This window comes from Miniopterus natalensis, chromosome 14 (genome assembly GCF_054644295.1).
Source record: "Miniopterus natalensis isolate mMinNat1 chromosome 14, mMinNat1.hap1, whole genome shotgun sequence".
Lineage (NCBI taxonomy): Eukaryota > Metazoa > Chordata > Mammalia > Chiroptera > Miniopteridae > Miniopterus > Miniopterus natalensis.
Window position 1 is genome coordinate 44693732 of NC_142094.1, and position 27551 is coordinate 44721282.

Below are 27551 nucleotides of genomic sequence, written 5' to 3' on the forward strand. Positions count from 1 at the left end.
TCTCATCTGAAGGCTTGCCTGGGGAGGGCCCATATCCAAGTGTACTCACATAGCTTTGGCAGTCCTCGGTCCCTCACCATGTGGGCTTCTCAGGGCTACCTTACGACCTGGCAGTTGGCTTCCCCAGAGGGAACAACCCTAGAGAGGCAAGAGAGAGTCACCGAGATGGAGGCCAAAGGCATTTCATAACCCAGTCTTAGAAGTGATGCCCATTACTTCAGCTGTATTCAGTTTGTTAGAAGCTAGTTGCTGGATCCACTTCACACTCAAGGGAAGGGGATTACAAAAGGAAGAGCATGGCCACCAGGTGGTGAATGTGGGGATCATTGGGGCCATCTTTGAGGCTGCTTCCCACAGATACCTGCCTTTCAGGGACTGGGATGGGGAGGCAAGGTTGTACATGACAGGCATCTGGTGTAACATCTGATACAAGAAAAAATCAACCCTTGTGGCCTTCTTTTTCCCCTTTTTCCCATAGGCAAGTGGGAGCCATTGAAGGTTCTTGAGCAGGCAGGACTGTCATTAGGCATGTAGTGTGGGATCTTGGTGCTAGGCAGTGAAGGAAGCTGTCCTTTTAGTCCTCTCTTCTTTTTAAATTTCTCCACAGGACACCAGAAAGGGAGAGGTACAAAGTGGGTGCTCCTTGGACACTTGCCAACTGATCAGTAGATTGAAGAATTGAACAATGGCAATTCATTCAATAGCTTTCATTGAGGACCTGCTGTGTGCTCTGAGCCAGAGAGGATTGTAAATCTGGGCAGATGTGAACTTCTCTGGGTTCCTTAAACAGGCCCACCTTCCTCACCTGCTTCTTGCCTCCAGGCTTGACTCAAGCCCATTTCTCTGCTGGGAACTCTTCCTTCCTCCCTCTCACCCATCTATGCCTATCGCTGGCTCTCCCCCTTCAGACCTTGAGGGTAAGCCCAGCTTCCTTCCAGACCTCTCTCTGAACGCAGGCTAGGCCAGGGACCCTGTTATGGACCTGCAGGGGCCCCACACGTCCCTAACAAAACATCCAGCACCCAAGCAGCCTTTCTCAACTCTGACTTCTCCACAGAACTAAGCCCAAATGCCCTGAGGCAGCCCCTGTATGCAATGCACCAACTTGTCTTCTCCATACCCAGGCGGGTTCAGGCTACGTTCCTCCCTTAGGACAGCTGAGAAAGAGTCACTTGGATCATTTTCTGTGTTTTTTGGTGCAGCTTCCTGGCTAGAAAAGCCTTCGGGGTTATTTGTGTGTCTCCCTGGCGGGCTAAGGGCCTCCTGAGGACAGAGACCACTGTCTTTTTCCCTGCTGTTCTCTCTTACCCAAGCCCTCTTCCCACTTGCTCTCCCACCCTTAAACTGTTTCCCAAAGTCTTGCCACCAGAGAGAGTCTTGCTCAGTGAATGCATATGAGCTAGTCCATGTCAGGGCCACCCTGACGATCTGGGGTGAGGGCATTTGAAATAAGGTAAAAGCAGAAGTGCCTGGACTGAAGTGAGCTGATCATTTCCTCTGGTGGTGGTGGTTGATTTTATACAAAAAAATAAGACCTTATGTTGGGATCAGATGTTAAAGTTTGTAAAATTCTTTCACATCTGTGAACTCACTCGCTCCTCACAACAACTTGGAGAGGTGAGTAGGGCAGCTATGATGATCCCGTTTTAGAGAGAAAGACATCAAGGTCCAGCGAGGTGAAGTGACTTGCCCAAAGTCCCGCAGCAAGTCTGTGCATGGCCAGGGTTGCTCCGCCCCACTGTCCAGAGAGTGAGACAAGCCTCTCTCATAAAGGATGTCAATGGTCATGTCAATACTGGTATTCAGGGTCATAGGTTCAGAATAAGGCGGTCCTGAATGTAAGGAGATTCAGCTGGGCTTGAAAGATGAGTGGGATTTGGAGAAATGGGGCAGGGAAAAGACACGTGGGGTAGGGGAACGGCTTGAGCAAAGGTGTGGAGGTGGGAGAACACAGATTAATGTCAATAGTAATAATAATTATTATTATATAATGTTATTAATAACTATTATTATATATAACTATCATTATTATAGCAACCATTTACTGAGTTTGTTTTACATGCATTTTCTCATTTAATCCTCACAAGAATCCCATGAAGGTCTGCTGTGACCCTCATTTTACAGATGAGAAAAGTGAGGCTCCTGGAGGTCTCACAGTTAGTGACAGAGCTGCTGGGTTTGGAGGCAGCAGGTCTGGGTTCCTATCTGGGCTCTTTACTTTGGCTGGGTGACCTTGGTGAGTAACCTCTTCTGAGGACCTGTGTCAGAGTGACATTGGGGTCATATGAAGACATTGTCTGTTAAGTCACATAGAGTTTGGTCATTGTCATTAATATTGCTCCCTCCCTGTCTCTCCTTGGCAGCCCAGCTCAGCCTGGCCTGTGCCTCTGGGCTCTGCCGAGATGGTTCTGGGGTGGAGCTTGGCAGGGGCAGTGGGGAGGTCACTCTGGAGGCTGCATTGTGTCTGGGCATCTCCCCTGGGACCCCACTGAGAGGCAAGGATGTGGTCTGGAGCTGGTTGAGGATCACATAGAGGGCTGGCCAGGCTTGTGTCTGGCAGCTCATAAATGCCCAGGAGGAATGGGCTGTTGGGGGGAGTTTCCATTGTGTCAGCAGCAGCCTCGCCTGTGGGGGTGCCCCCACCGTGGCTCCTGAGAAGCTTATAAACCTGTCACTAAGGTGGGAGCTCACTGGGAGCTCTGCTGGAGCCAGATTGCGAGATTGGGGCTCCACCCAGGACCATTGGCCGCTGCAGGAGCAGTTGCACAGCGCACAGGCCCAGTATCTTGAGGCCCCCTGCTGAGGCTGCTCCCCCTGCTGGGACTGGCCAGTACTTCCTCCACCAGCCTTTCCCCACTACACCTGCCATCTCGGACTCCTGGAAAATGAGCGCTAGTATTATTAGCTGCTGAGTAGGGTAAGGGACCCTGGCCATGACATTGGAAGACCAGGTTCAAGTCCCAGCTCTTCCACTTAATTGCTGTGTGACCTCAAACAGCTTGGCCAACCAGTCTGAATCGAAACTCACTCATCCACTGAATGGGGACCTTAAGGGGTCATAGTGTATGTCAGTGTGCAGGGAGGGAGACCTTTCGAATAGCGTAGGAAAGAAACCCTGCCCGCAGCTGGTCTTTGATATCAGAGCTACTCTCAGAGTTAATTCTCATTTTGCTTTCTTTCATTCCTTCCCCCAAATCATGCCAGCTGAGATGGAGGGGAGAGATAGCAGGAGCAGGGACAGCAGGGGTTGGGGAGGCGGTGACCCCCCTGGTCAGGGCTGCCATGTGGCACATCTCTGAGGGCAACATTCCTATTGTAATCCGTGAGAACGGTGCCCCCTGGAGGAGTGCAGGGCAGAGCCTATGTGGCTACACGTAGTGGCCTTGGTCCTTGTTGAAAGAGAAATGATGAGGCCTGGCCTAGGGCCATGGCAGCAGGGAGGACAGAGGGGGCAGAGCCCAGGGATGTTTATTTCTGTGGTGAGGTTGGCAGGTTGGGTGCTGGGTGCTCGAAGACTCCACTGGGGCCTGGGAGCGTGGTAGGGCTGGAAGGCTAGGGTCAGGAGTTCAGCTGGGGCTTACCAAGTGACAAGTGAGCATAGTCCATGGGCAGGAGATGCCCAGCAGGATGGAGAGGGTTTTCGTGTCATTCCCACAGAGGTGGCTTGGTGGGAGTTGATCATACAGAGAGCCTGAGTACAGAGAGAAGGGACTGAGGACAGCTCTGGAGTCAGCCCCTGTATCCGGGGTTCCCCTGAGCCTCGGAGACCATGCTGTGGGCAGGAGGAGGCAGGCACGGGACTTTGCAGGCCCAGGAAGCAGCGAAGGTGCTTTGTGGCTGCCAGAGTACTCTCCTCATACCCAGAGAGGTCAGGCAATAGCACCCACTTCACAGATGTGGAGGGAGCTTAGGGCTGAGAGTGGCAGGTGGGGCCAGGCTTTGGGGTCTCCTATTAGATGGTCCAAATCCTAGGCACTGCCTAGGGTGCGTGGTGGGGGCTGGGTTGGTCAGAGACTCCAGCCTCCCTTTCCTCCATCCTGATGGAGACCTGGTTTGTTAGTCATTGCTGTTATTCCTTTTGAGGTATAATTTATAGACAATAAAATTCACCCTTTTACGTGTGTAGTTTGGTAAGTTTTGACAAATGTATAAGCTGTATAACCACCACCACTATAGAAATATTGAGCATTTGTCACCATAAAGCTTCGTTTGTGCTGCTGTGAAGTCATCTCTCTTCCTCTTCCCCAAAGTCTGATCGCCACTGATCTTTCTATCTCTGTACTCTTGCCTTTTCCAGAATGTCGTACAAACGGAATCAGGCCGATGTGGCCTTCTGAGTCTGACTTCTTTCGCTTAGCGTGCTCTTGGGGTTCCTCCTTATTGTCTCGTGGTCTTGCTCACTTTACTGCAGAGTGAGCAGTTCACCGTGTGGATGTGCCACGCTTGATCTGTCCGTTCACCAGCGGAAGGACTTCTCAGTTGTTTCCCGTTTGGGGTTATTATGAATAAAGCTGCTATATATTTATGTATTCGTCTTTGTGTGGGTTTGTGTTCATTTCTTTTGGGTAAGTGCCCATGAGTGTCATGTTGTGGGTATTTCACTTTATAAGAAACCGCCAGGCCATTTTCCACAGTGGCTGCACCGTTTTGCATCCCAGCAGCCACGAGTGAGGGCAGTGTGGGAAAACATGGTGTGCATTCCCGTGTTTTGGTGGAAATACACTTATCATGGAGGTAGTGTAACATAATAGAATGCTGGTGTCTGCATATGATGATTATAGGTAGCACATGGATGAACATTTTTTTCCATATTTTACCAGCTATGACCATAATTTGACAGGCATTTAAAAAATGCACCCAGCACACCAAACCCATGTTTTCTTGGCTATTTAGCTGAAAGGCCTAAACACAGGCCCTGCAGTCAGATTGCCTGGGTTTGGCGCCTAGAGCCTCTTCTTGCTGGCTGTGTGACCTTGGGCAAGCCACTCAGTCTCTCTGAGGCTCGGATTCATCATCAGTAAAATGGGCTGAGAATGCCCCTCCCTACCTCCTAAGTTTGCTTAGAGGGTGAAACCTGTAAGTGTATGTAAAGCTCCAGTTCAGAGCCTGGCACATGTCAGCCACTGGAGAAACTGCTGCCATTATTATTAGATGGGCATGGCCCATGTGTGAGGGGTGTGTGTTTTGTGTGCACTGTTTTGTACCTCCATGTGTACATGAATCCAGGGGTGTGTGCACAACACATATGGAAAGGTGTGATTCCTGGTCTAAGGGATAAGAGAAAGGGTGAGTCTCTCTCCCCCCTCTGTCTTCCAGGGTCCGGATTACCTTCATGCCTTCATGTGCTCACAGGTGTATGGGTGCACTCATGAGCCTGCATTTTGAGGCCACAGGTCTGAGTGCGCCTTGTTCCTCCAGGGACCAGGGCTCCCCTGTCCCCTTCTCCAACTATTCTACTGTCAGCGGGGTAGCTGGGTTCGTGCTGCCCTTGTCCACCCTGTGGAAGGGAGGCCGTGGGAATGATCCTTCCAGGGCCTGGGTCTCTGGCCTCTGGGTGTCTCCACTATATTTGCTCACAGCCAATGATTTCTATATTTTTACCTAGGGCCCCAGGACCCCAAATGGGATGGGTGGGAAGAAGAGGAAGCATTTTGAAGGAATCTGAGGTCCTGCAGTTGGTCCATGAATTGGAATCTGAGCAGAGGCTGGGGAGGGGGCCCATAGGAGAGTCTCTAATCAGCTGCTGGGCACAGAAGTTTTAAAAAATTGCTTTATTGAGGTATAATTGACACACACTAAACCACACATGTTTAAAGTGTACAATTGAATGGGTTTTGCATAGTCTCATGAAACTAACACCACAATCAAGATAGAGAATACATCCATTACCCTAAATGCCCCTTGTGCCCATGGTGATCCCTCCCTCTCCCCCCACCATCCCTATGCAACCAATCTGCTTGTTATCACTATGGCTTAGTGTGCATTTCCTAGAGTCGATACAGATGGGGCAGAGTGGAGGGAGAGGAAAGGTTTTGAAAGGAACGGAGGCCCTGTGCTTTCGCCATGGATTGTGTACTCATTTTTTTAAACTGGCTTGTTTTACTTGGCATAATTATTTGAAATTTACCCATGTTGCTGCCCATATCAGGAGTTCATTCCATGTTTACTGCTGAGTAGTATTCCACCGTATAGGATGTAGCACAGTTTGTTATCCATTTGCCCAGCAGTTATTTTTTCCCTTTATGCTTTTATTTCTGCGTATTGTATATATCCCTAAACAACGTGTAACGTTAGCTTTACCAGAGGCATTTTTTGAAATCAAGAGTGAAACTGCCTGAGCCTGGCATATACCCAATGGGTACCACTTCCAGGCAGAGTGTCTGTAGCCAGTGCCACCCTTTGCCCTTCGCCCCAACTGTCACCTTCCCTGGAATGACCTCCCTTGCTCTGCACTGTGCAGGGGGCACTTAGCCTCTTCCAGGTAGCCTTCCCAGACTGTCTGGGTCTCCTCTGAGCAATTCAAACCCTCACTGCTTGATGGCTTTCAAAGCCCTTGAGCACTGTTTGGCGATTCCAGTCTTCTCTCCTTGGTAAGAGCAAGGCAGCTCCTTGTACCACCCCCACCTCCCACCTCATGGGCCTGGCATGCAGGAAGCTGCTCCAGAGAGGCCTAGGGTGTCCAGTTGGCCCTGGACAGTGGACACTGGTGTCTGTGCCGTCTGGCAAGGAGGAAGCAAAAATGCAGTGATGCAAAGTGATGCAAATTCGCCCTGGACTGCAGTCTGGGTGTCCTCCCTCCTGCTCTCTTCCTTCCCTGACTTCCTCTCCTTCCTGGAAACCCCTTCTCCCCTTTAGGGAGTGGCAGGCTTTCTGGGCAGGCCTGATGCTGACCAAGTTTTATGCATTTTAAAATTCCTGCCTCGGAGGGACCAAAATTTGAAACATCCTAGGCCTCTGTCATATTTTGAGGCTTTCTACTTCCGCATCTCCATCTCCCCTTCCTCAATGTCTCTCCTCAAGATGGGTTGGGAGGGGGATGCCCTTCCTGATGCATGGTGCACAGATTTGGGGAATAAATGAATACCCCCCAGCCCCTAACTGCCAAGGCTGTGCATTAATGCTGCCAGTGCTCTGGTACACATCTTAGAGCCACAGGGTAGAGGCCACCCACTGTGCCAGAGAGGGGAAGTGACTTCTCCATGGTCACACGACCAGTAGGGACAGACACGAACCATTTGATACCTTGTCCTATGTTTTTTCTTTTCTCTGTCTTGTCTCCTGGTTGTAAAGTGCCTTTTCCTGGACCAAGTCCTGTCCCATACTCTATCCTATTCTGGGGTGCAGTGGAGCTGTCTGTAGGAGAGCTGTACCTCCCTGGCCAGGGGTTCTTGAGGCAGATCTGAGTTCTGTTAGGAAGCCTGGGTAAAGAGGCCACCTGCGTCCAAGATGCAAGCATGGGCAGAATGAAATAGGAAGGCAGCCTCGGGTGGAGGGAAGTGGTCCTGAAGGAAGGAAGAGATGGGCGTGGTCCTGGGGCTACAGAGGTTGCCCCGTCCACCTCCCTGGTCTCCAGTGGCAGCCCCATGGTCACCTGTTCACTACAGCACAGCCTTGTCAGTCAAGCTCCATTGCCTTCTCACCCTCCCCTCCTCCAGGAGGCCCTTCTGAGACGTGACCTACCTGTATGTCCTTTTGGCACATATTGCTGCCTACCATTTGTATCTGGTTTCTGTCCATGTCTTACCTCCCTTTCTGGACTGTTGGCTTCTCGAGGACAGGATCCATATATGTTTCATGCCTACATCTCCAGGGCCTAGGACAGGCTTGGTATTCAGCAGATACGTAGTGAATGTTTGTTGGAAAGAATAAATGATGGTGGTAGTGAATACAGTGTATGGTGGTGGATGTTGGTAGTAAATGCTGATTGGTCACAAAGGTTGAAGATAGAAGGTAGATGGTGGTAAATACTAGTGAGAAACAGTAGATGGTAGCTGTTGTTTTGGTCATGGTGGTGGTGGTGGGAGGTGATAGATGAAGGGCAGAGGTAGGTGGTGGTGGGGGGAGGTGATGGGTGAAGGACGAAGGTAGATGGTGGTGGGAGGTGATGGGTGAGGGTAGATGTTGGTGGCAGGTGATGGGTGAGGGATGAGGGCAGATGGGAGGTGATGGGTGAGGGACGAAGGTAGATGGTGGTGGGAGGTGATGGGTGAAGGTAGATGGTGGTGGGAGGTGATGGGTGAGGGATGAGGGCAGATGGGAGGTGATGGGTGAGGGACGAAGGTAGATGGTGGTGGGAGGTGATGGGTGAAAGATGAAGTGCGATGAGGGTAGATGATGGTGGGTAATAAATGGTGGCAGATGGTGAAGTGGGAAATAGCATGGGAGCAGGAGAAGAATGGTGGCAGAAGGTGGCAGTGATGGTGGAAATACTGGGAAGTGGGTGGCTTCTGCTTACGTCCCATCCATCTTCCCTTCCTTAGGAGACCCTAGTCCAGCTCTTGGATCGCCAAGTTCTCTGACATTGTGGATTTTATTTTTTTGCAGACTCCATCGGGGGTCCCTTCCCTGTCACCTCTCACCGATGCCACCACAAGCAGAAGCACTGCACGCCGGTGCTGCCCGGCGGGGTGCTCCTGGCCACGCCGCTGCTCTTCCACCCACACACCAAGGGCTCCCAGATCCTCATGGACCTCAGCCACAAGGCCGTCAAGAGGCAGGCCAGCTTCTGCAACGCCATCACCTTCAGTAACCGCCCGGTCCTCATCTACGAGCAAGTCAGGCTGAAGGTGGGGCTTCCCTCCCCGCTCTCTGTCACTGCATCCCCTTTATCCCCCCGACCTGTCACTGCTTTCTGTTACGGCCATTACTATACCCTGCGCCTTCTCTTTCCTCTCTGATGCCACTCCTGCCCTTCCTATTTCTGTTCCCTCTCCCTCACTCCTTTCTCAACCTTCCCTGCATGGCAAAGAAGGAAGGGGGGAGGGGAGTAGCCACGGGGACCATTAGCTTTCGCCAGGCTGGTGGGAAGGCTCCTGGGAGGGAAAGGAGCCCAAATGGTGGGCAAGCTGGGTAGTGTGACTCTCCACGGGCGTGTGCTGGGGGGAGGGGGGGCCTGCAGAGAAGGGCGCACGCCCTTCCCCTGGGGCTCCCTGAAGTGGGGAGAGGCTGGGCTGGGCTGCGGGCTGTCTGAGGCCAACCCCCTACCGTCCAGATCACCAAGAAGCAGTGCTGCTGGAGCGGGGCGCTGCGCCTGGGCTTCACGAGCAAGGACCCCTCCCGCATCCACCCCGACTCGCTGCCCAAGTACGCCTGCCCCGACCTGGTCTCCCAGAGCGGCTTCTGGGCCAAGGCGCTGCCCGAGGAGTTTGCCAACGAGGGCAATATCATCGCCTTCTGGGTGGACAAGAAGGGCCGTGTGTTTTACCGCATCAACGACTCGGCCGCCATGCTCTTCCTCAACGGGGTCCGCACGGCTGACCCGCTCTGGGCCCTGGTGGACGTGTACGGCCTCACGCGGGGCGTGCAGCTGCTTGGTGAGTGCCGCTCTCCTTGGTCCCTTAGGCGCAGGGCACACCTCCGGGTGCTGTGATTTGAGGGGGAGCTAAGACTCTTTTGGCTGCTCCCAGGCCTCCAGCATGACTCCCAATCCAGGATCCCTCCCACCTCACTACACTTGTGCACATAGACTATGGGTACACATCAGCCCATTGGTAAGTTGGCTGTGTCTCCAAAAGGAGCCTACATGCGCCTTAGCTGTCTCATCTGTAAAATGGGTTGGTGGGAAGATCGGATTCAGTTAAAGAGGCTGTGCCCAGCATGGTACTGGGTACCACGTCAGTGCTCAGCCAGTGCCTGTTCTTCCCACCTCCCATCCCTGCAGAGAAAAATGCCGTGGGTGGTGGAAAAACTTTTTTTTCCTTTCTGACTTCAGAGCCTAGAAGCAGTGAAGCCTTTCTTTTCAAAACACCCCTTTTTTTTTAAATTAGAAAAGCCTGGGTTGGGGGGGAAGAGGGTGGAGAAGAGACTGTGAATGTAAAAACAGAGAAACAAGTTGTCATCAGAAGCCTTTCTGTTTGTCGAGTTCTAAAAACAAGGAGGCTGTTTTCATTAATGAATAGTTTGGGAACTTTCTGGTTTTCAGCTCAGTAAAAGTGTTTTTACATTCACACTGACATGTTGAGACTCTTCTGAGTCTCAGCAATGAAGCAGAGAGCCAGCCAGGCTGCCCAAGGCTAATCTGCCTTCCATTCCTTCTGTGAAATGGTGCGCCTGCAGGGCTCCTACCTGCCAGCGACAGAAGGGGCAGTAACTATGCTCCTGGGCTACAGAGTCAGGCAGACCCAGGTTGGACACTGGTCTTACCCTATTAGTATAACTAGTGCTATGACACCTCAGTTTCCTTGTCCCTAAAATGGGGGAATAACTGTTTTCAGGGTTCTTTTGAAGGCTCAGAGAGCTGACTGATGTGAAACAGTAGGCATCCAATGACTATCAATCATCTCCACTCATCTTGGAGTGGGCAGTGCTTAACCTAAGGTACAATGAGTGTCTTCCTGCTGCTCTGGTACCCTCAGGGCCCCACATTTGAAGGCACTGGGGTCCCAGAGCTTGAGTTTGCACTCCAGCCTGAACACTTCTGTCTGAGCCTCAGTCTTCTCATTTGTAAAGTGGTTGGGGGTACTATGACTTAGCCCAGGGCTTGGCCACATGATGGGAGACAAAAGAATGTTTTAGCTTTTGAGAAAGTCACAGGCTTGTTGGGGGAAGGAGTAAAGGAAGAGGGGGCAACATTCTTGTTTTTCTCTAAGCAAAGAATGCCCTTCTTTGCAGTCCCCAAAGATCAAAATCCCACTCGGGCTTCAAGGCCCAGCTCGTAAGCCACCTCCTCCCTGAAGCCTTCCACAGTGGGATTCTCTTCTTCGTTCCTTGTGTCCCACTGCATGGCACCTGCACTTCTCTATGTGCTGAGACATTGGCCAACCCTTGGTCCATCCGTATGCCTGCTCCCACATAAGATGGGGAGGGCTCTGAGGGAGGAACCCCGTCTTAACAAGCCAGCTTCCTCTCCAGAATGCATCTTGTGCCCAGTGTGTGGAGGATGCTGGGGAATATTTGCAGGGTGGGTAGGGGAGAGTGCTGGGATGGATGCATGATTTATTAGATGAAGGTAAGGGTGTGGGGGGTCCTGAGGTAGACCCAGCCCTGCTCACAGACTGCCCCAGACTCACTGGGAATTGGGGAAGACAAAGCAAACACTCCAGATCAGTGCATAACCTAAGAGAAGACAGTAAATCGCTAAATGGTGTGGTCATAGGACCCCTTCCATCTGCCAAGATGCCTTCCCTCCAGTTATCTCATTTAGCCGCTTAGCAGCCGGATTGGAGGGAATGATGTTTATCCTCACTAGACTGGGAATGAATTGAGGCCCAGGGAAGGCCTGGCTTGCCTGTGTAGGGATGCGGCGGAGCTGGGACTTGAACTGGGTGTTCTGATGCCAAAAGCAGTGCCTTTCCCATTGCCCTCCAGTGGGTTTAAGCATGAAAGGGGGCAGGAAGTCAGAGGCTGAGGTCAATGAGGGAAGATGGAATCCAGGAAGGCTTCTTTTTTTTTTTTTTTTTAATATATCTTTATTGATTTCAGAGAGAGGAAGGGAGAGGGAGAGAGATACAAATATCAATGATGAGAGAGTCATTTATCAGCTGCCTCCTGCAAGCCCCCCACTGGGGATCAAGCCTATAACCGGGGCATGCGCCCTGATGAGAATCGAACCGAGATCTCCTGGATTATAGGTTGATGCTCAACCACTGAGCCATGCCCAGCCGGGCCAGGAAGACTTCTTGGAAGAGGGGGCTTAGGCTGGGCCTTCAAGTTCCAGGAAGTGGGGAAGGGGTGGGGATGAAGGGTACATGCCAGGGGATATGGGGCTTCCAAACCTCAGGGGCTGAGGGAGGGGCCTGGAGAGTAATCTGAAGGGCCCCACCCTGGGGCAGTGTCCAGACATCTGACCTGGCCCAACCGCATTCCCGCTCTGACTATATATGGGTTTTCACATAGCATTTTCAGTTTCACTTGGATTTCCAGACAGGCTCCTCTCTGTACACCTGATAAGTCTGAGGCCCCAGCTGATTCCTGTCCAGCTGTAAATCATAATCCCTGGGCATTTTCAAACACTGGTTATGGCCCCTAAATTCAGTTAGAGAGTAAAATATCTCTTCATTTTGTTCTTCCTAAATGGATTTTTTAAAAAGAGATCTATTGAAGGTATCTTCGGTGGTGGGCATGCTGCTCCGTGCCTTCCTTTGGTAACCTGCCCTCTGGGTATGCCCGCTGCCTCGTGCAGCCTTGGGGTCCGTTTTCCTCCCTCTCCCCTTCCCTTTCCTCCCCACTTCCCATGTCCCTCTCTGTACTTGCCAGCCCCTTCAATGCCCCTGTGTCCTCCTGAGCCTCCCTCCCTCCAGCCAGGTCCCTCTGGCTCCTCTGGATTTCCCTCCTCTCCCTCCTCTGAAGATGTCGCTCTATATTGGTGGCTCTGAGGATGGACCTAACTTTCCTGGGGTGATTGTCCTCCAAACCAGTGTCACATCTTTAGAGATTTCCTGCCCAGTCTGCCCCTTCCCCTCCTGCCCTTTCTGGAACCTGTGGTCAGAGCCCCCAAACCCCACCTGGCCAGTATCTGCTCCTCAGACCAGAGACACCCTGGGGTACCTGGCACATAGTAAGTTTGAAAGTTAGGCCATGGACAGATTGGCCACCTCTCCTGACAGAGTGGAGGCAGGGCGGGTGTCTCTCCTTGATTGACACCTCTAGGTGCGTGTGCACCCCTGCCTCCCCCACCCTAACTATAGCCCAGGCCCACTGGTGCCCACGCCATGGCCCCAACCCACCTGCTTCAGGCCTTCCAGGCTCCCGTTATGCAGATCACCCTCCTCCCTCGGGGCGCCCTGGCCCAAGCCTGGCTGGTATCTCCAAGAATAACAGCTTCCTACCTCCAGGAAGAAGGACCTGCCAGCAACTAAATAAATACAAGTTTTATGGGGTGATTAATACTTGGAGAGATAAGCTTCTATCCCAGTTTTTCAAACTCTCCCTGCTCCTCTCAGAAGTGTTGGCTCAGGAAGAGCAGCCATGTTTCCTGGCAGAAAGCTTGTGAGCCAAGATCTGCTTACAGGGTGCTCCTGAACACCCCTCTGTGACCACCATAAGCACTGTGCAGGGGTAGGGGGAGACACAAGTTGGAAACCCCTCTCCTTGAAGAGTGTTTACATTGGGGGGCACACCATATAACTGTTCTGAAGTGACCTAAATCCAATTCTGCAATTAAGTGTGGCTGAAGAGTAAAACTGGGGTGGGGGGGGTGCAGCTGGGGAGCAATCCAGGAGGACTTCCTGTAGGAGATGAGTTTCAAGTCAGGAACCAAAGGAGTTAGAAAGAATGGACTGGTTGAGGAGGAACAATTTAGGCCAGACAGGAGGCTGTGCATAGGCATAGAGGTAGGGAATTAGCAGTCATTCAGAGAACAGATCCTTCATGGAAGGGGTGAATTGGAAAGGTAGTGGGTGACTTGTGGAGAAGGGGTGTGCACAGGTGGGGGATCCATGAAAGTAGAAAGTTTCCAGAAGCTTCTGTGCTGTCGAGTTTCTCAATAAGAGGAAATGTTCGCCCAGAGTTGGGGAGAGGCCTTCCCAAATTCTCCCAGCCAGTCAGAAGCCAGGCCGGGCCTGGAATTCAGATCTCCCAGGCTGATCTGGGCATAGGTCAACGTGAGAAGATTTATTGCCACATCAAAATGGCAGTGGCTGGGTGAAAATGGAGGGCATTAGGTGGGGGCTCCCAAGGGCATGTGGCTTTCTGCGTCTTTCCAATGTCTGCTCAGGTTCCCAGACATTCTCAGGATCTTGGTAAAAGATCTCCTACTAAGGAGAGAGAGAGAAGTATGGAGACTCTTAGTATAAACTCTCTGAGGGCCAGGCTGCTGCTGGGCCAGTCCCTGGGGTGGCGCGCCAGCCTGGCTGCCCTGTAGGGAGAGGCCTGGGCCTCTCTGTAGGTAAGCCCTGGGTCGGTGCCCCCTCCAAGCTGTGCCTAAGGTTGGCCGTTCAAAGAGCGTGAGCCATCCCCGGTTGGCTGAGGACCACACTGCCATCTGCGGCTTCCGCTTCCCAGGCTAAACCAATATTTACCTTCAACTGTGGCTGCCAGGGGCTGAGAGGCAAATATTAGTTTAAGGAGCCTGAGCCAAGCTCTTGGGATGGAGAAAAAGCTGAGGATGCTGATCGCAATTTCTTCCTTTTGACAGTTTTCAATTTCTTCTTGATTCATAAATTTCCTTGCTTTTCCTTCTGCCTCAGAGACTCTTCCAGGCACTTTCTGCTCACCCCAAATTCTGCCAGTTATATCAGGGCCCAACCCCAGACTCTCCCTTCTGCCAGGAAGACTTCCCTGACCTCCTCCTTTCTCCTTTTGACTATTTGAAGCACATGCAGGTCAAAGTATTGTGCTCTTTAAGAAGACAGCGTAAATCCTCTTTGTACATACTACAAAGAAAGTTGTTATTGTGTCCATTTTGAAGATAGGGAACAGTGGCTCAGAGAGGTCTGGTAACTTGCCCAAGGTTACACAGGTTGGTGGAGCTACACTTTGGGCCCTGGAGTGTGGGCTATATTACTTCCCAGCTTTTCTAAATACGAGTCCATCTCATCTCTCTATTAAGTCTGGATTCCTCCCCCGCCCCAAGTGTGGAGACTGTGGCCCTCCCTTGTTTTCTAGAATAGAGCTTTTGAGAGGCTGTCAGGGATCAGCCATATATGTTGGGTACAGATAGGCCACCAGGGTCCCCACATGGTAAAGAAGGGAAGAGGGGCAGTGGGATGCTCAGCATCCTGACTTAGCGGTGAGGGTGGGGCTGCCTGCTTTGGAGCTCCCTAAAGGCTCCTGAGGGTTTTCTCTGGTTCTGTTGTTCATGGGGTACTCTAGTTTTCTACTATAATGAATACATATAAAGTGCATCCACACTTTATATAATTGCCAATATTGGGTTGTTTCTAATGTCCTAAAATGGCAATTTCACATGCTTCCACCTGGTATCTCTTTGGTCCAAGATATAGTTCTGGGGACTTTGGAGAGACCGGGGGTGCCCAGGTGAGGTGTGTGTACAGGGGAGAAGCTGGGGCCTGGAAGTCTTGGGGATAAAACCCTCATTTCAGGAGCAGGCGACCTGACTGAATCAAGACTTGACTTGGCCACTCACTAGCTTACGGATATGTAAGTGTTTACACAAATGGGAAGGGCTGTTGTTTTTAGGTTAAAAGGGAATACTTGATTTAAAACACCAAAATAGAGAACCCCCAACCAGTTCTCTCACTGTATGAGAGAGCCTTAAAACCAAGTCCCTATATCTGAATGCAAGTCAAACCATAAAATCGAAATCGTTTCTTAGAACAAGACCTATGGTTCTCCAGCTGGGTTCCTTGGAACCCCGGGGTTCCACAGAGACATCTCTTTGGTGGCTGAGGGGCAGGGCTCTGTTTTCACCTCTTAGACTTCAGCCTGAGCTTTTGGTTCCATTGGACAAAAGGATCCCACTGCCTAAAAAAAGTTTGTGAACCACCAGACCAGATGGTTCTGAGAATCTATACGTCCAAGATTCTTTGGCTTAAAGATTCTATAAATCTAAGTCTGTGACTCTGGGACACTCTGCCCTTCCCTCTGTGAGCCTCAGAAAGTTTTTTTTTTTTTCCTCTTAGCTTTCTTGTGGTTGGGTTTATATGGAGAGGGTGGAGGTGGGTGTTGGTTTCAGGGTACTGCCCAGTGGAGTGGAGAACCCCTCTCCCATCCAAGTCATGCACCCGCCCTCCCGGCTCCTTCCCCTGCCCTGTGCCAGATGGCAACTGGCAGGAGGATGTTTATGGAGACAGTAAATGGGCTGGCAGTGCCTTCCAAACGGGCCGGCAGAGACCCGCCAGCCGGCTGGGAGGCTGTGGACCGACCCAGGGTTAAAGAGTATCCAGAGCTCTGGATGTGAGAATCTAAACAAACAAGACTGGGGCTAATGGCAGGCCCTGCTTCACAGGAGCCCCTCATCTGCCCCTCCAGCCCCCTCCCAGGCCCCCTGCACTAGTCCCCAGGCCCCGCTTTGGTTACCCTGCCCTGGCTGGCAGCATGTGGGAGGGCCTGGTGAGTTTCTGGGTGAGCGCTGGCCCTAGTGCCCTCCGCCTGGCCCTTCTCCTTTCCCTTCCTTTCTCCCCACTGGCCTTGCTCAGACTGTTCTCCAGGCCTTTGCCTCTCACTTCTGTCTGTCAGTCTAAGCCCTCTTGTCCTCAGAGCCCAGTTCGAATCTTGTTTTTCCCAAGATGCCGTCTCTGCTCACTCTGCAACAGGAAGGGCGACCTCAGCCTCAGTCGGAGAGCATTATCTTACAAGGGATATTTATCCTGAAGAAGAGAAGCCTCTTTCTTCTTCTAAAGGGGGCCCCAAGGAGTAGATATAGGGCACATGAATCCATGCAAGGAGAGGCTTTCTAATAGTCATAGTTGTTCAGAGATAGAGAGGTGGTGAGCTTCTTATCCCCAGGGGCATTCTAGCCAAACCTGGGGAGAACTTGGCAGAGATAAATAGATTTCTTCCTTCTTGAAGGTCCGGTCTAACCCAAGACACTAAGAATTTCTGTAATGAAATTGTATTAAATTATTTTCATGCCTTCAAGCTTCAAACCATCTAAGGGCTACTGGCTCTCCAGGGCCCAGGTCTTGGCTTCTCCCTCTCTCCTTAACCCCTGCCCAGGGTTGGACACACAGCGGATTAGTGAGTGGGGGTCCTGAGTGCCACCCTGAGGGGACGAAACCCCTGGCTTGGGCCTCCCTGCCCTTTGCAGGGCCTGATTGTTTCTGCCCAGTCCAAGGGATCTGCAGAGCCACGGCCAGGCACTAGATTAGGCAGAAGCTGAAGACTAACAAATGCCTTTCTGCAAAAGGGGACAGGAGACAGGGGCCAGCTTAGCAGCTCCTCCCATGGCCTTGTGCCACCCCTCCCCCCATCATAAAACCTCCAAAGTGGGCAGCCATGTGTCCCAGGCACAGATTACATAACTTGTTGCTTCCAAATGTGGGGCCATCCACTGCTTGGGGTTATAGGTTGCCTGTCTGGTTTTTCCAAGCTGTCTCACAGGGCTCAGTCCTGGGCTGAGGTTGATCCCATGGTGTTCTCCCCCGGCTTTGGGAGCCGGCACCCTTCCCTGACCTCTGCCTGGATGTCAGCTCACCCAGCTGTGACCCTCCCTGACCCTTGCTGTTCTTTCGGAGGGTGCTCTGACCAGCTCCTGGATCTCAAGTTTCATCTATTTCAGGCCCTGGCGCAGCTGGACACACCGATGGGGTTGTTATTTTGGAGCTTGCTGGAGGCCTGCAGCTGCTCCTGACCCCAAGGAGGGGAGGGGATGGGAGAGAAGACATAGTTGGGCTGGGCACTGGCCCCAGGGATTCCATTTTTAGCTGTTTCCCAGCATCTCCCAACTCCTGCAATATTTCAGGCAAGGCCAGAGGGGTCATTTTCCTGCCTCTTTTGCTCTCTTTCCATCCTTCACTGTTTCCCCTTCCTCGTCTTCTTTCTCCTCTAATCTCTACGTGTAGTCTCTCCTTCCTGGTCTTTAGTCAGCGATGTCATTCAGTGATCATGTCTTGGATTCCATCCTGACTGCTGTAAAGTCCTACATTTAGGTTCAAAAAGTTAATTGCCCGAGTGCCCATGGACCTGACTTTGGTTGACAAACTCAACCTGGGCAAATACAAATATATGAAATTATCAGGTACCCAGGTGCCAGGGGCTTCTACTCTACCTCTGATCCCTGTAACAATATCGAAAGGCAGGTATTATTACCCCTGTTCTCTATGTGAGTGATCTGAGGCTGGAGGAAGGTTGCTTACTCACAGGCCACCAGCCAAGTGCTGTATCCGACATTTAAGCTCATGCCTGAATCACCCCAAAGCCCATGTATTTTCTCCTGAGCCACGTGGCATGTGAGAGATCACAACGGTGGCTCATATTAGCATAGCGATGATTCTATGCCAGATATCTGTTAGGTGCCCTCTGCATATTATTCCACTTCATCTTCACAGCATCCCTTCCGAAGGGAGGCTTAGAACACAGACTCTATACCAGTTAGTAAATGCTGATTTCACTGCTGAAAAAGAGGGGCCCAGAGAGGTTAAGCTATTTGTCTAAGGTCACACAGCTAGGAAATGGCAGAGCCAGGATTTGAACCCAAGCTGATGACTTTAAAGCTCTTGCACTTAATTATGCTCCTATTCTGCTTACCAGTATATGGGAACTGGCTACTAAAAAACCTAAACTACTCTTAGGTTGCATTAGTAGAAGTATAGTGTACATATCGAGGGAAGTGCCGGCCACACTGTGCCTTGAGCTGGTCAGGGCACATCTGGAGTATTGAGTCTGGTTCTGTTCCTTGTCTAACAGGTGGGAAGATATGTGGGGAGACTGAGTATTCCCCGAGGAGAGTTGTCTTCAGTGTGGGGCTGAGGTAGTAGATATAAATACAGGAGGTATATTTCAGTCTAAGAGAAGGAAACACTTTCTTAAAGTCAGAGTAGCTCAAAGATGGCACAGGTTGCCTGGGAGGTAGTGAGCACTCAGTAGTGGGCATATTCAAGTAGAAGAGGCTGAGGCCAGGATAACACACATCCAGTCCCATTCAGAAATCTGTTGTGAGGGTCTTCCCAGCTCTGTGAGCTCTGACTGATTGTCCTGAGTGTGTGTGGGGTGGGGAGAGAAGGGTGTGGTGCGTATTCGTGTGGGCCCGGTAACAGCCTTGTTCCTGTAGGCCCTGGCTGGGCATCTCTGAGCCACTTGTCTCCTCCTCACTCTGCTTCCCTGTTCCTTCCCCTCTCTGTCTCTAACCCTCTGGAGTCCTCAAGGCCACTGCCTGGAATCCCTAATAGGTGGGGGAGCAGGGGCTGTTCCCTGGGGTCCAGGTCAACCCACTTTGTCTCTTGTGCCTCCCTCTCCTGCTCTGGCCCTCCTCGCCTCTGCCTCTCCACAGCCCCCCAGCCTCTCTGCACCATCGCTGTCACAGAGTCAATTCCCTGGAATAATCGCATTTTCCGGTCGGCTCCCTTCTCCTTGCCAAGAACGATGCTGGGAAATCCCAACCAGCCAGGCCCCAAGAGGCTGAGGGGGAAGGCCTAGCCCCCTCTGCTTGCCTGAGCCCAAACAACATGATTCCTAGAAGGGGAGTGGGGCTGGGTGGGAAAGGACCAAAGCAGGGAGGCTCGAAGGACCATCTATCTCTAGATTTAGCTAGAGCTGGATTCAGGCCTCTGCTGGCCATGCCAGTCCAGTCCTCCAAGCTCTGCTCTCACACTGAGTACCCCAGCCATCCTTACCCAGTTCCTAGAGAGAAAGTACAGTTTCTCCCATGGGAAGGCTCAGAGAAAAGGCTCCCAGGGAGGGATTGGCCCACAATGTGGCCTACAGTGGCACTAGTCAAATTTGGGAACTCCCACAGGAGGGATTCAATAAAAAGGAGGGCCTGAATTGAAGACTGCCATCAATCCTGGATCTGCTACTTGGTGGCTGTCACATAATATCTCTGAGCTTTATCTGTATAGTGGGAACACCTCCATGGGAAGCTCTAAGGATGAAATGCAGTGGTAATTCATCATGCACACTGACTTTTAATTTTACTATAAATTATAGGACTCCAAAAAGCTGGACATAACACAGCCATTAAAAAAATATGCTGTCAGAAACATATTAATTGGCATAAAAGTGTACAGGCCATAGTAGGTGGAAAAGCTAGTTTTGAAAAGGAAATCTGTATGGCAGGGTTCTTAGCCTGGAATCCATGATCATGGATGGCTTTATGCAATTCATGAATGCCCTAAAATTATCCACAGAATTTAGGGAGAATGTGCATTTTTCTGAGGAGGTGATAGGTCAAAGTTATCACATTTTCAAAGGGATTTGTTACTGATACAAGGTTAAAAACTACTGGCATTTATACAGCATGATTCAATTTTTGTATTAAAAAAGTAACCAGCCTGGCAGGTGTGGTTCAGCTGTTGAGCATCAACCTATGATCCAGGAGATCGAAGTTCGATTCCCGGTCAGGGCACATGCCTGGACTGCAGGCTCAATTCCCAGCAGGAGGCATGCAGGAGGCAGCCGATCAATGGCTCATTATTGATGGTTCTATCCCTCTCTCTCCCTCTCCCATCCTCTCTCTGAAATCAATAAAGATGTATTAAAAAAAAAAATAACCAAAATTATATTGAAAAAAAGACTGCAAGGTTATACATCCAAATATTAATAGTATTTTCCTCTGGATGGTGGGCTGACAGGTGGTTATTTTTTCTTTTTGTTGAACTGTCTTTTCTCCAAAATGCAGTCTGTCTGACTTGTATGATGAAAAAGAAACAGAGTTTGATTTCCTGTTAAGTCACTTTCAAAAAAGATAGCTTGGATAAATTTGCTCAATTTCTCTCAACCAGAAGTGTCTTTCTGTGGCAACAATAACTTCAAAAAGTAATTGTTAGGATAAGATGAGGCATTTTATGCAAAGAGGAGTTCTGGGGATGTCAGCAGTGCATTCAACACATTATTTATTTATTTTTTTAAAAAATCCTCACCTGAGGATATTTTTTCCATTGCTTTTCAGAGAGTGTGTGTGTGGGGGGGGCACACACCAATGTGAGAGAGACACATCTTTTGGTTGCTTCCTGACCGGGGCTGGGGATGGAGCCTGCCACCCAGGTACATGCCTTTGGCTGAAATCAAACCCAGGACCCTTCAGTCCAATGCTCTAGCCACTGAGCCAAACCGGCCAGGGCAACACTTTTTTTTTTTTTTTTTTTTAAATATATCTTTATTGATTTCAGAGAGAGGAAAGGAGGGGGAGAGAGAGAGATAGAAACATCAATGATGAGAGAGTCATTGATTGAGCCCGAAACCCGGGCATGTGCCCTGACTGGGAATTGAACCCCGATCGCCTGGATCCTAGGTCCACGCTCAACTGCTGAGCCACACCTGGCCGGGCAACACATTTTTTTACTGCTTGTCTACTAAGGGCTGGGGCTATTCTAGCTGCTGAGGACAAAGAGAGAGGGCCTCCGGAGGTAAATTAAAAATATATATATTTTATAAGCGTACCATTCAGAAACGATCATGTTTTTAATTTTGTTACTGGGACCCCAATATGTGAGTCTGCATGTGTTCTCTGGCTCAAAAGAAATGCAGGTGCAGGAGTTTGCAGCATAGAAAGAAAAAGTTTAATAGTGAATCAGCCAATCCTCTCAAGACCCAACTCCCCAATGGTATCTAAGTTACAGATTATATAGGGTAAAATCACGGGACAAGGGGGGTGTGGTGTTAGGGGTTCCAGATTGTGCTGGAAGCTGCTTGGTTGGAAGTGAGGTAAGGGTAATAAATCATTTCTTCAGGCCTTGAGGACAGCTCTGAGGTCTGCTCCCGCATCCCTCTGTCTGGTTTGGTGGAAAAGTAGCCAGGGGCTCAGGAGCTGAAACAGAACTTAGTTCAAGATGTTATCTGTAGCCTGCCAGAGGTCCACACCTTGTGACCATTAGTCAGGTCCCGGCTATTGTCCTGCTGCTGCCTCGCGGGGTTGAGGGGCGAGGCTAGCTCTAGGCGGCCTGTAGACAGAGATGATTTCTAGAGCTAGGATTCAAAGCTAAATTTAATCAAAGTAATCAGGACCCTGGGTTTCAATTTCGGTGTCTTTTTTTCCAGCCTTAATCCTTTCCCTAAGCAAATAGTTGAGATGTTCTGCACAACTCTGGTTGCCGATTTGCTCCTTAGTTTATGTCCTAAGCATTTTCTACGCCTCTAACAAAAGCCCGGCGTTCTGACGGTGCCCACTTTAAAGGCGAGCGGGAGGAAAGGGCGCGGGCGGCGGGCCCGGCCGGCCCGGCGGCCCGCCTGACGCCGCGGGTCTCTCCCCTGCCCGGCCCCAGACAGCGAGCTGGTGCTGCCCGACTGCCTGCGGCCGCGCTCCTTCACCGCCCTGCGGCGGCCGTCGCTGCGGCGCGAGGCCGACGACGCGCGCCTCTCCGTGAGCCTGTGCGACCTCAACGTGCCGGCGGCGGAGGGCGACGAGGCCGCGCCGGGCGCCGGCTGCCCCATCCCGCAGAACTCGCTCAACTCGCAGCACAGCCGCGCGCTCCCCGCGCAGCTCGACGGCGACCTGCGCTTCCACTCGCTGCGCGCCGGCGCGCACGTCCGGATCCTGGACGAGCAGACGGTGGCGCGCCTGGAGCACGGGCGCGACGAGCGCGCGCTCGTCTTCACCAGCCGGCCCGTGCACGTGGCCGAGACCATCTTCGTCAAGGTCACGCGCTCGAGCGGCGCGCGGCCCGGCGCGCTGTCCTTCGGCGTCACCACGTGCGACCCCGGCACGCTGCGGCCGGCCGACCTCCCCTTCAGCACCGAGGCCCTGGTGGACCGCAAGGAGTTCTGGGCCGTGTGCCGCGCGCCCGGGCCGCTGCACAGCGGCGACATCCTGGGCCTGGTGGTCAACGCCGACGGCGAGCTGCACCTCAGCCACAACGGCGCCGCCATGGGCATGCAGCTGTGCGTGGACGCCTCGCAGCCGCTCTGGATGCTCTTCGGCCTGCACGGCGCCATCACGCAGATCCGCCTCCTCGGTGAGTGCCCCTGGCCACGCGCCAGCCTCCCGGACAGCCTCCGGAGGCCGCCCTCCCCTGCCCTCCCCGTCCAGCATCGAGCCTTTCCTGGAAGAGGGGGGCGATCTGGGTAGGGGAAAAGAGGGGCCACCCCGTCATGAGGAGTTGCCAAGGAGCCACAGACACTGAAATGAGTTTTGGGTGGGACTCCGTGGCCCTCAGGTCTCACCAGACGCACCCTGGGCAGGGGAGAAAAGCCTGGATTGTTGAGTTTCATTCTCAGAATCTGATTAACCCACATTCCCTCAGAAAACGAAAAACAGTCCAGGTACACACACCCCAGTGGACGCTTAAAACGAGCAAATATTGTTTCCACCAGCAATGAACTCTTTGGAGCCCAGTTTCCTTTTTCCCCAAATGAGAATAAAGGCCTCTGCCTCTCAGTATGGTTGTGCGCCCAAATAAGAAAAAGAGGTTGGTATGTCAGTAGCCAGGTGTCTGTGTGGGGTTGGGGGCCTCTGGGGAATCCCTGGGCAGAGGGCCTTGGAGAAAACGGGGTTGCAGAAGTCTGAGCTTTACTTTCCTGGGTTTGAACAGACAGACTTGGATGCGGGCTTGGGTAAGCCATGTTTCCCGTGGGTTAGATGTTCTGTGGGTTACGTGCCTGTTGAAAAAGGGTTCTTGGGTCAAAAAAAGTTTGGGAAATACTGCATTTTTTAAAAGTGGGGGGGTTCTTTATTTTTTAATCCTCAGCTGAGGATATATTTGTATTCATTTTTAAAGAGAGAGAACAGGAGAGAAGCATCAGTGTGAGAGAAACATCGATCAGTTGCCCCTGTACAATCCCCGACCGGATATCAAACCTGAAACCTAGGTATGTGCCCTGACCAGGAATCGAACCTGCCACCTTTTGGTGTATGGGACAATGCTCCAAACAACTGAGCCACCTGGACAGGGCTTAAAAAGCTGGGGGGTTCTTTACTGCAGAACTTCTCAGAGCCTTTGATATGCAGTGTGAATCTTTAAGGAGGTAGTTACGGTGTACAGCTTTTCTAAACCAATTTGCCCAGAAATCTTTTTTTGCACAAAGCATCTCCTGGTCTGTTAACCACCTGCAGTAGACCGGCCTAGTTTCATTAGACTCACTGGGAGAACACACTAAAGTGCAGATTCAGAGATTTTGATACTGTACATCTTGGATAGGTCCTGGGCATCCAAATTTTTGTAGCAAGTTTGTTTAGACAAGTTTAGAGACCCCTGGGCCTTCCAGCCCCCAGCCTACACCTCACCCCAGGAGGCTTCATAGACACGATTATGTGTGTATGTGAGTGAGCATGAGTTACACTGTAGGATTGGCACACTGTGCATAGGCACATGTGGGTAACTAAATGCATGCATATATTTGTGAGTGGAATGCTGTTGATGATTGTGGGAGTGCATGAGAAATCAGATAAAGTCAGTGGGAACTTCCTGCTCTGTTCCAGAGACCACATGAAGATGGAGTTGAAATAAATTTTAAAAAGAATGAAAAGAAATGAGGCTGGGATGCTAAAAAGTTAGGATTGAGGGAAGATAAATCAGGATGGAATAAAAAGTCAAGCTAGATGAAAAGACATCAGGAAGGAGAGAAGTTGGAGGTGTAAATTCAGGATGGAAAAAAAATCGGACTCAGGTGCAGAAAAAAATCAGGGTGAGGTAAAAAAATATTTGGCTGCACTCACCAGGAGACACTGCTCCTCAGAGGAAGTAAATTGCGTAAGGGCAGCACCATCTCATAATAGATAAGCAGCTTTCCAGTGAGGCTTCTGTTGCACAAAGAGGCTTACTAGACTGGAGCAAAGAAGATGCTTAAAAATAATATCAGGACTTAAATGTTTCAAGAGGTAAGTAGGCCAAGATGGGTGTTGAAGAATAATCATTCAGAATTCAATATAGGCTAGATAGAGTGCCCCTGAGCTGTTTGGAGAATTGGGTGTCTCCACCAGCAAATAGGCATTGGGGGATCCTGACTCCCAGAGAAAAATAAATCAGTAACAATGTATGAAGGGTAACTGTTGACCGTCTAGAGGAATGCTTTGCTTTGCTGAAGGCCCGAGTGAACTAAGAACGGGAAGCTATTTCCTTCGCTCCAAAACTATAGTGAATTTCATACTTAACGGTGAAACACTAGAAGTATTCTCATTAAAGTCAGGGGTATGATAGGGATGCCTTTCAGTATTGTTCTGAAAATGCCAGCCAGTGCAATAGGCAAGAAAAGCAAAGAGGTATGAATTTCTGAAGGAGATCATAATTAACTTGAAAACTATTAACACTAATAAGAGAAACCCTGTGGATATCTAATGAATATTCCTAGAAACAGTGATTATTAAATGGGTTCGAACAAGTAACTACTAATAAAAAGGATCTCATTGAGTACTTACTTGTATGTGGGGCATTGTTAGGTGAATATTTCCTGCTCTCCGGAAGCTTATGGTTTACCTGGGGAAACAAAGCTGCATTCCTGGGCAAAGGACAAATAATACCCCACAATCTGTGGTTGACTAGTCCTCTGCATGTGGTGTGTGTGTGATGCCTGGTAGGCCCTCAGAAACGACTTGGAGGGAGGAGGGAGGACGGTGAGGAGTAGAAGAGGGAGAGGTGTGAGGGAAGGAAGGAGGGAAAGAATGTAGGACAGACAGGTGTGGGAGATGGTCAAGGGCATTTCAGAGGTGCCAGTGCAGAGAAGGTGGGCAATATCTGGGGACAGTGATGGAGAGCACAGGGCTCTGAACAGGCAGGTGAACATAGGGCTGGAAGGGCCATTCTGGGTGGGAGGAAGGTGACTTTGTTCTCTGGCTGGGGACACCTCAAAGGTGAAGGATACATGGGGAAGGGTGGAGGTGGGCTTCTAGGCAGGGGGCTTGTTTGGAGACTGCTGATGTAGTAGAACCGGAGCACATGTGGGTGTCCAGTTTGTAGGTGTGAACAGAGAGCTGGGGCAGGATGCTGAGCCAGCCTGTGGAAGCCTGCCCTGAGCCCGGTGGCTGGGCTGTGTGGTCAGACTGTGGCACCCTCTTTATCTCCTGGGAACCTACTGGAGGGACGGGGACGTGAGCTTTCTCCCAGTGGCCTTTGAGTTGCTGGTTCATCTCTCCCTCCCTTCTGCAGGCTCCACCATCCTCGCAGAGCGGGGCATCCCATCGCTTCCCTGCTCTCCCGCCTCCACACCAACCTCGCCCAGTGCCCTGGGCAGCCGCCTCTCTGACCCCTTGCTCAGCACCTGCAGCTCGGGACCTCTGGGGAGCTCTGCTTGCGGTAAGTGGGCCGGCCCCTCCAGGTCAATGGTGTCTGTGCCAGACCTCCTACCCTGAGACCCTGGCTGCGGAAGGCATGCAGCTTCTGTATGAGGGCTGGGGTCCTGGAGGAGTGGGAATGGGCCCAATGAACCCTTGTTGGGTGGTGATTTCTGGGCTGGATCCCATCCTGGCCCCCAGCTGGGTACCTTTCTCCAAAGGACTTTTTTAGCACACAGGGAACGCCAAAGGATAGCTCAGGTGGAGCCTGCCTTAAATGATGTTGGCTTTCCTTCCCCCATCCCTCCTCCTCCTCCATTGGTGCTTCATGGACACCCTGGCCCCTGGTCTGGGAGCTGGGGGGCCAGCAGTGGAGCTGCCCAGAGGCCATCCTCTCCCCTCTTGTGTCCAGGAAGTTGGGTCATTAGCGTAAACAGGCTGATCTGATAAATGGAGGGGGTGACAAGAGGCCAAGGGGCTCTCTTCCCATGAACCTGGGACTGGATTGGACCAAGTCTCCCCTTGACTGGTTCCCCTCATCCCCAGGGACGGCCCCCAACTCGCCGGTGAGCCTGCCCGAGTCACCAGTGACCCCAGGCACGGGCCAGTGGAGCGATGAGTGCACCATTTGCTATGAGCATGCAGTGGACACGGTCATCTACACATGTGGCCATATGTGCCTCTGCTATGCCTGCGGTCTGCGCCTCAAGAAGGCTCTGCATGCCTGCTGCCCCATCTGCCGCCGCCCCATCAAGGACATCATCAAGACCTACCGAAGCTCCTAGCCCGATGCGGCGCCCCACCCCTCGTGCCCGCCTCCTCGGACTTTAGCTCGGCTCCAGCCAAGGGGCAAGCCAACAAGGCCCCTTCTCTTCTTCCTCATTTTGGAAACTATTTTCCCTTCTCCATAAAACATGGGAAACTGAGGCCCCTGAAGGTTTGGGGAGAAAAGGGGTATCATACAGGGCAGTGGGGGGCAGAAGCAAATCGCCCAGCAGAGGGGAGGGAAAGAGCCTACACTTTGTCTACCTTTCCCTTCTCTGCACCCAGCTCTTTCCTTCATGCTGAGGGACTGAATTGGGGTCTCAGCCTGTTCTAATCCTTCCTCATCTGGGACCAACTTCTAGGAAGTCCCTCTAGCCCATGTGACACCTTTGTGAGATTTAGGAAGTGTGTCTGTCCGGGCAGATAGAGCCCTGAGCCAGGGCGTGCGGCTTGGCTTGTGGAGTATGGACTGGACATCAGCCTCTGTTTACTCCCTCAGCCAGCTGCCCTTGAGCAGTGCACAGCCTGCTTCACAGCAGCCCTGGGCGGGTGGCCCGCGCTGCTGCCTTACTCTGACCTGTACCCACCTTCCTCCTCTCTTCCCTGCCCCTTGGGCCTGGCAGCCAGGGGAAAGGCGGCTAGTGGATACCTCTCACCCAGACAGGCTGCAGCCTCCATGCCATACCCCTCTCCCACCCACCCAGGATGGGTGGTGTACAGGCCGCAGGAGGTTCCAGGTTCTGAGTCCCTGGCCCTGTGCCCGGGCAGCGATGCAGAGGGCCCCTTCCTGGCCATAGCCTTTCTGCCCCATTCATCTCACCCTTTGGTCTAGCTGGAGAGCAGGGTCTGTCTGCTGTCAGGGTCTCTA

General features: G+C 51.7%; 1 protein-coding gene across 1 annotated transcript in view; it reads left to right on the forward strand.

Annotated features, from left to right (window-relative positions):
• The window catches only part of NEURL1 (neuralized E3 ubiquitin protein ligase 1), a 66968-nt gene extending 40265 nt beyond the window's left edge, over positions 1–26703 (forward strand). The window contains exons 2-6 of the mRNA XM_087823927.1: positions 8545–8786; positions 9212–9533; positions 21978–22667; positions 25794–25940; positions 26465–26703. Coding sequence (XP_087680053.1) covers positions 8545–8786; positions 9212–9533; positions 21978–22667; positions 25794–25940; positions 26465–26703 — 1640 coding nt within the window. The remainder of the gene's footprint in view (positions 1–8544; positions 8787–9211; positions 9534–21977; positions 22668–25793; positions 25941–26464) is intronic.
• The last annotated feature ends 848 nt before the right edge of the window (positions 26704–27551 follow it).